Source organism: Dipodomys merriami, unplaced genomic scaffold, assembly GCF_024711535.1.
Source record: "Dipodomys merriami isolate MVZ:Mamm:240054 unplaced genomic scaffold, mDipMer1.0.p SCAF_15, whole genome shotgun sequence".
Lineage (NCBI taxonomy): Eukaryota > Metazoa > Chordata > Mammalia > Rodentia > Heteromyidae > Dipodomys > Dipodomys merriami.
Window position 1 is genome coordinate 11,292,450 of NW_027202826.1, and position 17,512 is coordinate 11,309,961.

The window sequence follows — 17,512 nt, forward strand, 5'->3', positions numbered from 1 at the left end:
ACAGAAAAATCCATTAAGATTCTTAGCTCCAATTAAGCACCAAAAAGCTGGAAGTGGAGTTGTGGCTCAAGTGGTAGAGTGATAGCCTTGAACACAAAAGCTCAGGGACAGTGCCCAGGCACTGTGTTCAAGTCTTAAGACTGGTACGTGTGTGCATGTGTGCGCCCCTCAACCCCCACAGTAATATTTTAGATGTTTAACACCATGTTGTTTTAAAGTAATATTTCAAAAAATATATAGCATTTACATCTTTTTACTTTTGTGCTTTAGTCAAAGAAAAAAGGACTGAGTGCAGAAGAAAAGAGAACTCGTATGATGGAAATATTTTTTGAGACAGTAAGTTGTTTTCCTTAACATTTTAGTGTTTCGTATAATTTTCACATTAAATATATTTTCACAATATATTGTGTGTTTTCACGTGAAATAATGTCCAATATTAAACTTGGTCTCTTTGTTAGACATCTATATTGACCAATTTCTTGAAAGATAGATAAAATTCTACAAATGTTTGAGGAACAAAAAGAATCCTATCCCCTTGTTGGTAGTCTTTTATCCAGACTGCCCTATATACTGACCCTAGAGTTATTTTCCTGAAGCATGTATCTGATTGTGTCTTTCCTGTTTGAAAAATAATTGCTATGTACTCACTGAGTGCTGCTAGATGCCAAGTACAGTTAAGCACTTTGTGTACATTATCTGATTTCAACCTCCTGTCAGCCCTAAAAGGTCTGTATGTTCGTAACTTCCTCTTTTTACAGGTGAGGGCTCCTGAGACACAGTTTTTAAAAAGCCAGTCCTAGCTCTTAAAAGAATTAAAAAAATACCGTCTCGTTGTATTGATTGATCTGTCAGTATAACACATACATGATGGTACACAGGCCTCTTTAATTTATTCCAGACATTTGTGCCTGCTACTAACAGGAAATAAGGTTAAAGTTTCAACTGGTCTCTGTGGCAGAGTCAGGGTTCAAACCCAGCGCCTGAGCGGGGCCTATTCTCTCCACCATGCTGCTCTGTAGTGGCCTTTCTTGGTTACAGCTTCAAATCCAAACAGTCCATACCTAAACAAGTTAACTTTATATGGCTGGGCAACACCTTTTACGTACTGTCCCTAAACTGCTGGCTACTTGCACAATGTACAGATGTGAAGAAGATGAGGAAAAGAGGTAAAATAAAATATTAAATTGGTAAAATTTCTTTACATTTGGTCCTTAAAGCCATTGGGAACCCGAATAGGGAGGCAAATTGATGAAGTTGATATGTGAAAATTATGACAATTTCTTCTGCTGAGATGAAATACTATTTTTCTGTGGTTTTGGAGGAAGAAACCCAGTCTTAATTTTTTTTGGGTCCGGTCGTGGGGCCTGAACTCTGAACCTGGGTGATGCCCCTCAGCTCTTCAGCTCAAGGCTAGCGCTCTACCACTTGAGCCACAGCACCACTTGCAGCTTTTTTTTTTTGCTTATGGGTGCTGAGGAATCGAACCCAGGGCCTCAAGCATGCAAGGCAAGCGCTTTACCACTGAGCCACCTTCCCAGCCCCCCAGTCTTAATTCTTTAATTTCCACAAGGCAGTGGAAATCTGAGGAGAGTAGCCAGTGAAATTATTATGTTCTTTAGAATATTGTTGCCTCAAATATAAAAATTGGCTTTTTGTGACTGAAAAATGTTAAAATTGGTCCCTAACAACAGAGAGATACTAGAGACTAGAATACTGGTAGCCTAAAAATTGTTAATAATCTGAGTTTTTCAGCAAAGTTCCGAATTCTGTTGATTGATTTCAGTTAATATATTCCTGTTTCTTTTTCTACATTGCAGCTTAATAAGTTGCTGCTCATTTATTCCATTAGGTTTTTTTTTTATGTAATTGAATAAATTTAGATACATTTGAGAAGAATAGTGGAGATCATTTTATTCATTCATTCATTCATTCATTCATTCTCCCATGAACGGAATATAGTAGGTAGTCCAGCATCCAGACTGATGCTCCTTAACAATTCAAAGTAAATCAACATATGAGGTGCAGTGGAAAGAATGAATTCTGTGATTCAGCGTTTGGAATCTAGATTCAAATTTGATTGTTATTGGCAAGTAAAAATTTCATTAAAATCAAATATGGCTATTCCAGCATTGGCTAGATGTGAATAGTGGTCCCCTTTTAAGGACATGTCATGAGAGCATGAGTATGATGTAATGTTAAATTGAAGTGCAGAATCCAAGAAAACATTGCAATATAATCATAGATATTAACAGATGAATAGGATCACAAGTGGATATTGTTTTATGGTCTGTTTTCTCAGTTACCTACAGTGAACATTGGAATCAAATTAGAAAACAAACTGACAAAGTGCCATATATTATGTTGCCTCTAATCATAAATGATTTATCCACAAGGTTTTGGAAATCTTTTCAAAAACCTAAAAGTTTTTTTTTTATCCAGCCATCAATTTTTTTGGCTATACTTCAAAGAAATGTTATATATATAGCACCAGGACTTTGTCAAGTATTTGTTTTGCAAAATATTTTCTTCTAGGCAGTATTCATCTCTTCAGTTTCTTACCAGTACCCATTTGGATGAGCAGAAGTTTTTAATTTTTTGAAGTTTAATTTCCATCCAATTGAAGTTGCCTTTTCAAGTTTATTTTGAAAGAAATGGTTCCCAGATTTCCATAACAATAATCACAATATTTCTGTTCTAATTACCGAATACTTTATTCTTTTTAAGCAATTTTGCTTTCATTATCCAAGTTATTATCCAAGGCTTATTATAAGTAGAAGGAAGTATTCAGCAGATATTTTCATCATCATCAGATTAAGTATTTTCCTATAGGATTTTTTTTCCCCTTCCAGATAGGGTCTTGCTATGTTGCTCATGCTGGTCTCAAACTTTGTGCTCAAGTGATTTCCACTGTTCCTTGCTATGGTCTCTATTTTCTTTTTTTTTTTTGTCCGTCATGGGGCCTGAATGCTATCCTTGAGCTCTTCAGCTCAAGGCCAGCACTATCACTTGAGTGCCACTTCCGGCTTTTTTTCTGCTTATGTGGTGCTGAGGAATCGAACCCAGGGCCTCATGAATGCAAGGCAAGCACTCTACCTCTGAACCACCTTCCCAGCGGCCTCTATTTTCTTAAATCAGAGTTTCAGAGACTCTAATGATCTCATGTTTTCTACTTCAATGGACAGATGTTCTTTATGTTCCAATCTCCACACGCTTTAAACAGCTGTATGATCATGGAAACATCTGTTCATTTAAGTTCTATAGAAGGTATTGAATGAGCTAACCCTAAAGTTTCTTCTAATCTTAAAATTCTTATGGCATATTCATTTGCTGGCATAGTTTCTTAGTACAATGTTTCATGAACATAATCATGGCAAATATAAATACATAGTAGAAAAGATGTGATTTTTATTTTTCCCCCCAATGCTTTTAAACAGAAAGATGTATTTCAATTAAAAGACTTGGAGAAGATCGCTCCCAAAGAGAAAGGCATTAGTAAGTACCCAAGATATGCTGGGAAATACCTGTCATCTTTTCTGTAACCATCTTTTCCTTTATGGAAGGCATAATTTTTCTAGAGGTGGAAAATGTAGATGATGTCTGTTGGCCATGGCCATAAGTCTTGTGTTGGAACATGTACTCTAGAAGAATTGAAAGAGAAGACATATATGAAGACCATAAGTTTGAAATTAAGGGGTAGACAGGGCTAATTCCTTCAGAAGTTTCCCCTTCCCTCGCCTCCCCTCCCCTCCCCTCCCCTCCATTCCCTTTTCTTTTCTATTCTTTTTCTTCTCTCCTAGCTTCTAGTTGATGCCAGAGTATGTGGCTGACCTCCTATCCTTTGTTCCATATTCCAATGGCCTTGCCCTCTGTGTTTTTCTCTTTCTCTCACCCTCCCTCCTTCCCCTCCTCCTAAAAGGATGCATGCCATTGGCTTTAGAACTTACTTGAAGTACAAGATGATCTCATCTTGAGATTGTTAACTTGATTTTTAATTATATTTGTGGCTTAGTTAGACTTTCCATTGCTGTGACAAAATACCTGTCAAGGCAGCTTAGAAGGAAGAATTTATTTTTGCTCACAATTGCAGGGGTTTTAGTCCTTAATTATAATAAATTGTATTATAACTGGGGAATTACTCTAGGAAGAAATTAAAATGGACATTAAATGTGAATATATACTTTGGTACATAGAAAGTTAAGAATTGTTTATGATTTCAGTCATCTGTGAAATGTGATTTTGTTTTTTGTCCCTCTTGGGACTTGAACTCTGGGCCTGGGCGCTGTCCCTCAGCTCTTCAACTCAAGGCTAGTGCTCTACTACTTGAGCCACAGCACCACTTCTGGTTTTCTGGTGGTTTTTGGAGATAAGAGTCTCACAGACTTTCCTGCCTAGGCTGGCTTTGAACTGTGATCCTCAGATCTCAGCCTCCTTAGTAGCTAGGATTACAGGCGTAAGCCACTGACGCCCACTGAAATGTGTGATTTTCAGAACTTTTCTTTTGTTCCTTTGTTTGGTTGTGGGGCTTGAACTCAGGGCCTGGGCACTGTCCTTGACCTTTTTTATTCAAGGCTAGTGCTTTACCACTTTGAGCCACAGCTTCACTTCCAGTTTTCTGGTGGTTAATTGGAGGTAAGAGTCTCATGGACTTTCCTCCCTGGGCTGGCTATGAACTGCAATCCTAAGATCTCAGCCTCTTGAATAGCTAGGATTACTGGCATGAGCCACCAGAATCCATCTATTTTCAAAACTTTCTGATTTTCTTTTTTTAAAATAATTTTTATTGAGATTAAGTGATTACATAAATTTCACGTATTTCACAGTATTGTATGATAGTGATACTTAATTAAAGTCACAAACATTTTAACCTTCAAAAGGCAAATTGGGGGCTGGGAAGGTGGCTCAGTGGTAGAGCACTTGCCTTGCATGCTTGAAGCCCTGGATTCGATTCCTCAGCACCACATAAGAAAGGCACTGTGGCTCAAGTGGTAGAGTGCTAGCCTTGAGCTGAAGAGCTGAGGGACAGCGCCCAGGCCCAGAGTTCAGGCCCCACGACCGGACCTCAAAAAAAACCCCCAAAGGCAAATTGTCAATAATTTGGTCTATAAAGTGTGTGAATTCTATAAGCTTTGACAATACAACTATATCTTCTTCCACATCAGGTGATATGGACATTTCTTTCCTTTTGCTTAGTGTTAGCTGTACCCTCTTTCCCTCTCATTCCCTCCCTCCTATCGCTGCCCTTGAGTTGTTTAGTTCATTTTCATCAATGTCCAGTGCAGCTGGGCCCCTCTGTTGTGTATTTTCCCGTTTCCCTCTGATTCTGTGCCCTTCTTCTAGTTTCCCTCAGATGTGCATAAACACACACACACACACACACACACACAACATATGAGGTCAAGAACATGGAATCATTTAGAAATTATATGCCAAATTAAGTAGATGTCTTTTGTTTCTTGAGTCCTGTTTATTTTGTCATATTTCCTTGCATTTTGGATTTAGCATCCACATATCAGGGAGACCATGTGCCGTTTGTCTCTGATCTTGGCTTACCTCGCTCAAAATTTTTTCTAGTTCCATCCATTTCCCTACAAATGCCATTATTTTGTCCTTTCTAATGGCTGCATAATAGTCCATTGTATACAGATACCACAATTTTTGGATCCATTCATCTGTAGTGGGGCATCTGGGTTGTTGCCATATCTTGGATCCATGAATGATATAGCAATGAACATGGAGGTGCATGTGTCCTTGTATCCTGATTCCTGTTGCTCAGGGTAGATGCCTACAAGTGGTATGGCTGGGTCATAGGGAAGGTCTATGTTTAGCTTTCTGAGGTACCTGTAGACTGCTTTCCAAAGTGGTTGTATTAGTGTATATTCCCTCCAGCAGTGCAGTGGGGTTCCTCTTCCTCTGCTTCTGCACCAGCATTTGTCGTTGGCTGACTTTAGGATGTTGGCCATTCTGACTGGGGTAAGGTGCTATTTCAGGGTTGTTTTTATTTGCAGTACCTTTACAGCTCGGAATGATGAACATTTCCTCGTGTGTTTCTTTCCATTTTTATCTCTTCTGAGAAGTCTCTCCTTTAATTTCCTTGCCCATTTAGTAATTGATTTGTTGGGTTTGGGAGGGATTAGTTTCTTGAGTTCCTATATATAATGGATATTAGTCCCTTGTCTGATATATTGCTGGTAAATATTTTTTCCCAATTAGCTGGCTGTCTTTCTAGTTTGGTAGCTATGTCTTTAGCTGTGCAGAAACTTTATTTTAAGGTAGTCTCTCTCCAATTTGTTGTGACCCTGGGACTCTGCTCAGGAAGTTCTTGCCTGTGCCTATAAGTTCAAGTGTCTCCTACTCTGTCCTGCAATAGTTTCAGAGTTTCAGGTTTGATGTTAGGGTCTTTAATCCATTTTGAGTTGATGTTAGTACATGGTGACAGGTTGGGGTCCACTTTTTCTGCATGTGGCCACCCAGTTTTCCCAGCACCAATACTTGAAGAGGCCATGTTTCTTCCACTTTGGCTAACTTTCTGATTTTCAATCGTAACCCTAACTATAACACCTACTTCTCATGTTTTTTATTTATTGTTAATTTTTCATGGTAACTTTGTTTTTGTTTTCTTAGCAAAAAGCACTATATGTTCATTGTTGGGAGGTGGGGTACAAAATAAGCAGAAAAAAAGAAATAGAGAGTAGTGGCTCATGCTTGTAATTCTAGCCATTGAGGTAGCTGAGATCTGAGGATCACTGTTTAAAACCAGCCTGAGGCAGGAAAGTCTTATATCCAATTAACTACCAAAGTGCTCGAAATGGAGCTATGGTTCAAGTGGTAGAGCACCAGGCTTGAACAAAAACTCAAGGACAGTGCCCAAGCAATGAGTTCAAGGCTCAGGACTAGTGCCAAAAAAGAAAAGAAAAGAAAGAAATAGAAACTGCTTATTACTTCCATTCGGCCATCCGAAGATAGCCTCTGTCAATAGTAGTATTATATATATGTATACATATTATATATACTTATATTAATATGTATAACATTTTCTCCGTGTCATTAGATATTATTCTCTTATAAATTATTTCATAGTAGCTTTTAAAGTACAGTTATTTGATTGATTTTCAACTTAAAGTGAATTTGTTCTTTTTAACTTGTGATAGCTTACTTGAGATTTCATCATTATTTTTTGATTTTTCCATAAAACACAAGTATGAATCTGAAATTTTAGATACATGGTACAAATGTCTCCATCCCTGTTAAGGGTATCCATTTCATGGATCCTTTATTATATCTTTTCAGATTTTCTAATCAAGATACTGTATTTCTTTATTGTGTTTCACATGTCCTTAATTAAGGGGGAGGGGTTGAAATTTTCTTATCAGCCATGCATATTGTATTATTTTGTTTTTATTTTTAAGAGTTCCTTATTTATGAACTTATTAACTCTTGATGTGTAATATGTTTTATAAATGCTTATCCAGTTACTTGTTTTGAATATTTATGGTGTTTCTTAACGTAGAGTCTTTAAACTTCTCTCTCCTAGCTGCTATGTCCGTAAAAGAAGTCCTTCAGAGTTTAGTTGATGATGGGATGGTTGACTGTGAGAGGATCGGAACTTCCAATTATTATTGGGCTTTTCCAAGTAAAGCCCTTCATGCAAGGAAGCGTAAATTGGAGGTTCTAGAATCTCAGGTAAGCTACCACAAGTTAAAAAGAATAGATTTGCTTTGTAACAAAGATTTGTTTCATTAGATTTTTAACAAGTTTTTATTTTTGTACAAAGGGCTTTTGCTGTGGTACTTCACATATGTGTATATTGTACTTTGATCAGATCAACTCCTCTATTGTTTTTTTTCTTACTTTGAAAGTGATTTTGTAGACTTCATGATCTACCTAATTTATTTATTCATTCAGAGTGGAGTTAACTGTAGGAGGATAGTAGAGCAAGGGAGGGGCTGAAGGAGGATTAGTAAAGTAGTCAGCAGAGGCTACATTTTAAAAACCCATTTGTGGTATGATTAGGAATGTGGACCTACCTGAAAAAGATGGAAAGCTAGTGAAAGCTTTTAGCAGAGAAAGTATATGATGATAGATAGTATATCTGTCATCAGATGTACTTTCTGAAAGCCATATAAAGAATGGATTGAAGGATGAAGTCCAGTATCCAAAAGAAGAAAAAAAGAAAAAAAATCAGATTACTGTAGTTAAAGGGGTAAGAAATGGAGAGCTGGGTAGCGGTGGTTCCTAGCTATTCAAGACCCTGAGATCTGAAGACCATGGTGTAGCAGCTCAGGCAGACAAATCCAAGATATTCTTATCTCTAATTAACCAGAAAAAAGCCAGAACTAGTGGTGCGGTTCAAGTGGTAGAGAACCAACCCTGAGGGGAAAAGCTGAGCAAGAAAAAACAAGAAGCCTTGAGTTTAAGCTCTGATACTTGAACAAACTAAATAAAGAAATAAGAAATAAGAATGAGAAATCACCTCTACCTACTAGGATGGCTACATCAGAAAAACAGGAAGTAAATGGCAGCACATGGCTGCAGTATCAGCACTTGGGAGACTGAGGTAGGAGAATTACAAATTCAAGGCAGCCTAGCCCTGTCTCAGAAAACAAACAAATCAACAACAAAAATCCCAGAAAAATATCAAGTGTTAGCAAGGAAGTGGGGAAATTATAACTTTTATGCACTATTGATGGTACTGTAAAATGGTATGAACAAGAAAGCTAGAATACTTGGAATTTCCAGTTTCTACAATATACATACTAACTAGATGGGAACTTTCTTTTGATTAAGATTACCGTGGTATGTCATTTCCACCTATTTAGTTTTAATCCTTGTTTTTTCTACGGGCAACATATAGTTAGGTCTTGCATTTTATATAATCTGATTAGCTTTGCCTTTAGTTAGGCTGTTCAGATGCTTTATATTCAGTAATTGTTAGTGTAAATATGACAAGTCATCCATTTTATCTCATTTTTTAAGTTTTCGTTTTTAATTTTTTAATATTCTGGATTTCTCAGAACACATTTGTATAAGTAAGAGGTTGACAACCTAAGCCAAATTTGCCGCAACCATCACATCAATTAATTGCTGTCAAAATACTTCTCTCCCAGCTTATTTTGTGACACACCCCTAACTCCACTCTCATTTAGAAGCCAGAGGTCAAAGCTTAATCTGATACACCTGTTTGTAAGTCAAAGTCAAGTCAGAAGTGAACACGTAGGTCTTGTGTCTCCTGTTCTAAGCCCTCAGTAGTAATCATAGTTTCACTTCTCAACTAGCTGCAGAATCTTGAGAGTTTTACTGAAGTTTTTGAAAACCTTTTTCTATTTGTGAAAGACAAGTTATCCTTAAAAGAGTAAGTATGTGGTTCCATAGACATTCTGCACATGGTAGCTACACATTCAGCTAGGTCAGTACTCACCTAGGGGTATATACTATAAACCTCTTTGTTCAATCCAGTCATAACAAATATTTGAGGGTCTGCTGTGTGAAAACCATTTTTCTGCATTCTGAAGGTGATCAAAAGTAGAAGTTAAGGTCTGTGCTTTATAAGAAAGAACTTCTAGGGCTGAGAAGGTGGCTTAGTGGTAGAGTGCTTGCCTAACATACATGAAGCCCTGGGTTTGATTCCTTAGTACCACATACACAGAAAAGGCTGGAAGTGGCGCTGTGGCTCAAGTGGTAGAGTGCTAGCCTTGAGCAAAAGAAGCTCAGGGACAGTGCCCAGGCCTTCAGTTCGAGCCCCAGGACTGGCAAGAAAGAAAGAAAGGAAGGAAGGAAGGAAGGAAGGAAGGAAGGAAGGAAGGAAAAGAAGAGAGAGAAAAAAGAAAGAAAGAAAGAAAATCTTGTAATCTGCTATGACCTGCTGAAGGTAAGATATATCCATGAGTGTAGAGTATGTGATTAATTTCCTAAAGAAAAAAATGGGTATTAGAGATTTAAGTTGATGGTGGAATTTTACAAAGATACAAAACAGTGTTTCCACATTCAAGGTTGCAGTGAAGGATCAGCTTATTTTCCATTTTGCAAAACTGTAATGTTAACTTCCTTTGAGTTTCCTGTTAATTATTTCCAGATTGGGGTAGTTGTCAGAGGGATGCCTAATTATCTTTCTTTTTCCTTTCTTCCCCTCCCCCCCAATCATTCCTGTTTTTTGGCTCTGCCAGTGATTCCAATTATGTGCAGGAATGTACTTGTCTCTTGAGAATGGACATTCTTATAGTAGGTCTGAAAATTAAATCAGGAAACATTTTCCCCCCTTGCTTTTTGAGACTGAGGGTGTTGATCATTATTAAAGACAATCTAGAGGACTCAAGTTTAACATTTTCTAAGATAGCAAATGAACAGTCAACTGGTTATTTTTGTTGTTGTTTTGTTTTTACTGTGTATACTCTCTGCCTGCATTACTGTAAAAACTCTTTGGACAATGTAGTACAATAGAATGGGGGTTTGTGTTCAGGGATTTCATATCATTTATTTGATAAAAAATGTACATACTTTACATAGTTAATTAACTTATAATAATTACATTATATGATATTAGTGCCAAATTCTAATCTTTGTTATAGATCCTAGTTGTTACACAAGTTTAGGCAAAGGCAGGGTTTTAAAAAATATAGTTAAAATGAACTTGTTAGAAACTATTATTTTGAGCTGAAAGTTGCGTAAGTTTTAATGAATAGAAAAGATTTGCAGAGAGGAACAGGGAATTATATATCAAGGCAGATATAATTTAAAGATATATGTTATATTTTAAATCCTTTGATTTTTATACCTGAATAAAGTGTAACTATTGTTATTAGCTCTGTTTTACATATGAGAAAATTGAGGCACCAAGAAATTGAATGGCTTGCCTAAGGTGACAAATTTGGTAAATGGTAGCGGGCAGTCACATTTAGTGAATAGTGGTGACCAGCTTGAAAAGACTATAGTAATGAGGAAACAAACTTGGAAGTTAGACTGAAATTACTGTCCTTTGCTTTGCTATTGGGACTTCACATGGTGGATGAAGATTGGCTGTAGAATGCCCTGCTCCATCCCCTCAACACTTTCATGTTTTGTGGAAGGTACAGGTTTCCAATGGCAGTTCTGTAAAAGTATATCTCCCTGCAAATCAGCCAAGCTGGCAAAGATATACCATACAAAACCTAGAGCTTTAATGTGGCCATGCCACCAGGTGGTGGCAGTGTGAAAACTGTATTGTTAATTCCCATTGGTAGCCTTGGAATGTTTTGCCTCTCAAAGGGATAGCAATGATTTGCATTTTAGTATTGCTGGTATTAGTAACATCTCTAGCTACTCTATGTATGGGAAGTTTTCAAAGATTCAAGGATGGCCATCACTGACACCAAATGCCAGGAGGATGCGTAGCAAAGGAACCATTCACCCATTGCTGTTGGGAATGCAAAGCTGTAGTCGCTTTGGAGCACAGTTGAGCAGTTTTCTTATAAAACTACACGTACTCTGACCACATGACCCACCACCATGGTCCTCAGCACTTTCCCAAATGAGTTGAAAATTCAGTCTATGCAGAACCCACGCACAAATGTTCATAGCAGATTTATTCATAATGGCCCAAACTTGGAAGCAACCAAGGTGTTCTTCAGTAGTTCAATACATGAACAAGCTGTGGGCTATCCATATGGTGGAATATTATTCAGTGTTGCAAAGAAATTAGTTTTCAAACTATAAAAAAGACTTGGGAACTTGAAATGCATATTGCTAAGTGAAAATGAGTCCATGAAGACTGTACAATGTCTGATTCCAACCATGACATTCTGGTAAAGGTAAAACTATGAGGACAATAAGTGGGTCATTAGTTGCCAGAGTTTAGGTGCAGGGAGGGATGAATAAATGGAACACAGGGGATGTTTAGGGAAGTGCTTTACTTTTCGATGCCCTTCAGTGGTGGCTGTATTTGTTAAAATTTTTAGAATGTCCATCACCAAGAGTGAACTCTTCATAATGGGTGATGATGTTCATGTGGGTTCATGAATTGTAACCATAGTAGTATTGGTATGGAATTTTGATAGTGGGAAAGGCTATGTAGGGATGGGGTGGGGATGGTATAGGAAATCTCTGTATCTTCTGACCACTTTTGCCCACTTAAAAAACTTCTGAAAAAAAAGGACTTTTTGTGTTGTTGATGTTTTATTTTTAAGACTAGGCCTATCTGTGTATATCTATATGGAGATTTCTCTGCAAATAGCAAATTACAAGGCATTACATAAAGGAAAGTCCCATTTATGTTTTCAAATGTTGTCCGTATTGATCTGTATCTCAGTGGGTGAAGCTGGATTTGACAAGAAAGTGTACACTAGGTTTTTACTGAGGAGTGTAGAGATAGTGTGGGACTAGAGAGGAAGAGATTTTGCTTAAATGTTTCAGCCCCAGGACTGGCAAAAAAGTCTTTTAACACATTTGACTGCATAATTGTGATACAGTGGTACTGGAAAACCTGACTTAATCTTTCTCTCATATTGAGATGGTAACACTGCTCAAATATATATGTATAGTGGGTCTTTCTAGTGTTCACTGTTTTCTTACAAGCAACTCCTCAGTGGAAAAGTTTGTACATTTTAAATTGTAGATACTCTAACAAGGCTTTAAATATATAGAAATGTAAAAAATTTTAATTTTTTAAGCATGCATGGGAGATACAGGGCCTTTTTTTATTCCTACAACACAGTACATGAATCTTAATGAAGCAGTGGAGACTGATGGGGTCGCTCTTCTTATTCTCTGTTCCTTGACATTTTTTTTTCCCACCTGTGAAAATCTCTGTATTCTTCCCCTCATTCTTTGAGATTTCTTTATTTCTAAAAAAGAGCAAATCAGAATTCCAAAGCAGCCAGCTGGAATCAGTCTTTCTGTTTTCCTGTGAATAGGCAGTTCCTTCAGGCAGTGAAATTAGCCCTTTCGAAAACATGAGCATTATGTTTCTCTACCCAGAGTGTCTCTAATAGGTGGCCTGGAATGCATTCAAGAGAAGCATTGTGCTAGATCCTCAAATCTAAAGATGAAATCCTGTTTTTACTAATTATAGGTAGTTTTTGTTGTTGCAGCTGCTGCTGTATTCTGAGCTACTAGATTTAAAAAAAATGATTGATTGCTTTAGTGAAATTTGGGAACGTTCTTGCTATAGATTGGCTTTAGGTTTACTTGTAGAATGAGCCAGATTAGTTTGCTCTTTAATGGACTCATTTGGTGAATACCTTCTTAAAATATATAGTACCTCCTTTTATAATTTTTGTAAATATTTATACTTTGAATTTCTGAATGCAGATATTTCTACATTATTTTTCTAAGACAGATTATATAATTTTTACTTAAGAACTGGGTCATATTTTTCTATTTATTAATGTCATGAGTATTTTGACTGAATTTGTTACTTAAGAAACAAGTTTATGTGTAGATCAGTAGTTCCTAGATTTATAGTGACAATTAGTAGGATCAATATTATAGGGGAACATGTAATAAATACAAATTCTTGGGGTTGAACATGGGCTCAGTGGAATAGAGCTCTTGCCTAGCATTTGCTTCATAGGCATGGTTTTGATTCCCCATTCCCATTTCACCGTTCAGAAACTTGAAGAGATGGGACCCAACAACTTGTGTTTTAACAAGATTGAGAATTGTTGATTCATATGACAAATGCGCAGAACCTAAGACTCAGCTCTTACTGCTTGAGGCCTGCTCTGGCTTACTTCCAAAGTGTGTGTTAGGAGCTATAGCAGGAATGCTTCTGATAGGTGTACAGAGAGCAAGGGCAGCCCGGCAAGTTGATTCCTTTGTTCCCAGCAGTAAGATTTTTGAGAAGTCAAAATTCAGTACTTCGAATAACTAGCAGTAGCTTCTGTCTTGGTAATACAATTTAGACTGTGTCATTCTCTGTTATTTAGCATGAAAATTCATCAATTCATAAATTAAAACACAAAGGCTATCATTAGAATTAAAAGAATTCTTGATTCAGCTGTCTTTCAAATTCTTTCATGTAAAAATACATATCCCCTGTTGGCTTTTTTTCTCTTGTTGGGGGTCATGGGTCTTGAACTCAAGGCCTGCGCTTTGTCTCAAGCTCTTTTGCTCAAGGTTAGTGTTCTACAACTTGGAACCACAGTGCATTTCTGGTTTTCTGATGATTAATTGGACATAAGAGTCTCACTGACTTTCCTGCCCAGGCTGGCTTCAAACAGTGGTCCTCAGATCTCAGCCTCCTGAGTAGCTAGGTTACAGGCATGAGCTGCCAGCACCCAGCTTGTTGGCTTATTTTTAATATAATTTTTTACTATTTGGATAGCACTTCTCAAATGATTTTTAAAAAATATTTTTGATGGAAAAGTGTTGTGCTAATATATGTGTGTACACTCTGTGTGTGTGTGTGTGTGTGTGTGTGTGTCAGTGTGTCAGTGTGTCAGTGTGTCAGTGTGTCAGTACTGGTCTTGAACTCAGCTTTTTTTGCTTGAGCCATACCTTTAGGTGTTCTGCTGGAAATTAGACATAATAGTCTCACAGACTTCACAGCACAAGCTAGCTTCTAACTATGATATTCAACTCTCAACCTCCTGAGTAGCTAGAACTATAGATATGAGCCACCAGTGTTGAACTGCATGTGCATTTTAATTAGAAAGATCTCTACTTCTGAATGTAACTGTTACATACATTTTAAAGTTACTTCAGGTAGATTCTTTAGGTAGATTCTTTGAAAAGCTTTATTTGGTAAGCACCTTTATTATGAAGAACTACATCTCCTTGCTAAATTTAGAACCTTAATTCTTATTTTGGCTCTGAAATCTACAATGGATATGTATTTTTTAAAATTAATTAATTAAAAATTTTAAAGTAGATAAGGGCTCTCAAGAAGAGGTACAACTGGTTTGGCAATGCTATTTAGTCAAGAGATCTTGTGAATGCTGTGTATTAAAATCAGTGCCTTAGAGAACTAGTAAAATAAAGCTTAGAGGGGCACTGGTGGCTCACTCCTGTAATCCTAGCTACTCAGGAGGCTGAGATCTGAGGATTGTGGTTCAAAGCCAGCCCAGGCAGGAATAAGACTCTTATCTCCAATTAACCGCCAGAAAACTGGAAAACTGGAAGTGGTGCTGTACCTCAAGTGGTAGAGTGCTCATCTTGAACTGAAGAGCTCAAGGACAGCACCCAGGCCCAGAGTTCAAGCCCCATGACCGAGACACACAAACACACACACAGGAGGAAGAGGCAGCAGCAGCAGCAGCAGCAGCAGCAGTAGCAGAAGCCGAAGAAGCAGGCTTATAATGTTCTCTTTATATGTATTGAGAAGTAGATTTCTGAAAGCCAGGACACAGCAACTAAATTTTGAAGGACATTTCTGAATTTTAAACAAAAAGTTACCTAAATATTGTTTACCCTCTATAAAACTATATCACATTATTAAAGGTCATTTTTAATAAGCTAAGGAAGCTTTTTCCCTATCATTGAATGAGTTGAAATTTGTGACTAGTTTATAGCAAATGATGTGATGTTGGGAGTTTTCAGACTCCAGGTAAGATGACTAAAATTGGGAAGGGAAGCAGTAATTTGACACTTCACCAGTCCTTTCTGGCTGATGCCTAGTCACATGTTAATGGTTGTTCTATACCTGCTGCTCTGCTGTAGAGAGACATGCACTCTTCCTACTTTCTAAGCTGAGGAAACAGCTAAACCGACTTCTACAAGATATATAAGACATATCTAACAAGGCAGCAGCCCAAGAGATATCCCCCCATCACCACCGCCCCCCACCCCTCACCCTGGAGAGCTTAGTTTGTAAAGTATGCAGTTCCTCAAAAAATGCTTTCTTCTGGGGGAATAATGAGTGATCCGCTCATTACTGTTGGTAAAACACATCAAAGTACTGTAAGTCTGTAAGAAACAGTATTTTGAGAAGACTTTAGTCATAAGTGAAATAAAATTTGAAGAGGACTTATTAAAAACTTGTTTTTTTTTTAATTTTCAAGTTCAGTTTCTCACTCATTTGGATATAGAGGTTCTTTGGAGTAGAGGTGAAAAGCCTGATAAATGAGGACTGTGTAGAAAAGACTGAAGGCTGACAGCTGATTCATTTTCCTGAATGTGATAAAAATTGCTTTTTTGGTATAGTCTTTGACTTTTCTGTGACATACTCCTGGAGTCAAAAACAAATTTCATTTTGTCTTCCTGGGCTATGTGACAAGGAAGTATATATTAATAAGAATTTTATTTGTTTTTGATTCTCTAGTTGTCTGAGGGAAGCCAAAAGCATGCACACCTACAGAAGAGCATTGAGAAAGCTAAAATTGGCCGACAAGATACGGTATGTTTGTGACTGTAGATTCTTTAATAATATAAATATAAATGCTGTGTGTATGTACATATGCATACATATAATACTTATATGTATGCATATATAAGTGTTATATGTATGCATATATACAGTATGTACAAGTGTGTGTATATGTGTATACGCACATCAACAGTAACCCTGGAGCCAGACTGCCTGAGTTTGAAAATATTTTGAATTCTTTGTTCTCGTTTTCTTACTTGTAAAATGGGAATAATAAAATTTGCTTCATTAGGTATGGCTTGATTAAATAAGGTAATATTTATGAAGCACTTAGGAGATTGTCTGGTACATAATAAGACCTATTAAAATTTACGTGCATTTTAAGATTTTTTTTACTTTCATCTTATAAACTTTAATTATCACAATGTCCTTGCGGCTTTGTAGTATTTTTAAATTATTTAGATATTGATCTACTTTACTTTAAAAAGTACAATGTAGGGGCTGGGAAGGTGGCTCAGGGGTAGAGAGCTTGCCTTGCATGCTTGAGGCCCTGGGTTCAATTCCTCAGCACTATATAAGCAGAAAAAGCCAGAAGTGGCACTCTGGCTCCAGTGGTAGAGCGCTAACCTTGAGCTAAAGAGCTGAGGGACAGTACCCAGGACCAGAGTTCAGGCAAAAGAAAAAAAAGTACAATGTATTCTACAAAAGTTAGAGATTTTTACAAATCACTTTCTAATTTCTTTATTAGCTCAAAAATAGATTCATAATAGATTTATTATTAAAATACATTTAAAAATAGATTTTGATTTATAAAAATATATTTTAAATATTAAAGATGGATGTGAATCACAAAATATTTCACCTAGAGCTCTATATCTGTCACATGACTGGACAAAACTATTAACTTTGCAGAAAGGAACAAACATCACAAGTTCACAATGACTTCAGTATTGTCAGAGTTAGTTTGTATATATTCTTTTATGTTAGTGGTTAGCACAGTTACAGGTAGGAATTGAAGAATAGGAAATTCTGGCATAAGTTGAAGCTATTATAATTTCCTCAGTCAACAATAGCAATGAGCACTTCTTTATTTGCTCTTCTTTTTACTTTTATGCTGAAATAATTTATAGAAGCATCTTCAAGTAATAGTGACATTCATGCCCAGAAACTCAGCCAGTTGGTCTACCATATTTAATCTGCTGGAACCAGTGCAGCAATGGGGGAAACCCGGCAGTAACC

The 17,512-nt window shown here is 37.0% G+C and overlaps 1 protein-coding gene and 1 long non-coding RNA gene across 7 annotated transcripts in view; one reads left to right on the top strand and one right to left on the bottom strand.

The window, feature by feature from the left end:
- LOC138826888 (uncharacterized) overlaps positions 1-17,512 on the bottom strand; it is an 87,128-nt gene that overhangs the window by 36,347 nt on the left and 33,269 nt on the right. Inside the window, exon 2 of the long non-coding RNA XR_011371888.1 lies at positions 3,522-3,638. This is a non-coding gene — a long non-coding RNA (uncharacterized lncRNA). The remainder of the gene's footprint in view (positions 1-3,521; positions 3,639-17,512) is intronic.
- The window catches only part of Mnd1 (meiotic nuclear divisions 1), a 47,388-nt gene that overhangs the window by 4,652 nt on the left and 25,224 nt on the right, over positions 1-17,512 (top strand). For all 6 annotated transcript variants that reach the window (XM_070022239.1, XM_070022242.1, XM_070022241.1 and 3 more), the window contains 4 exons: positions 271-336; positions 3,435-3,492; positions 7,532-7,680; positions 16,229-16,303. In XM_070022239.1, coding sequence (XP_069878340.1) covers positions 271-336; positions 3,435-3,492; positions 7,532-7,680; positions 16,229-16,303 — 348 coding nt within the window. The remainder of the gene's footprint in view (positions 1-270; positions 337-3,434; positions 3,493-7,531; positions 7,681-16,228; positions 16,304-17,512) is intronic.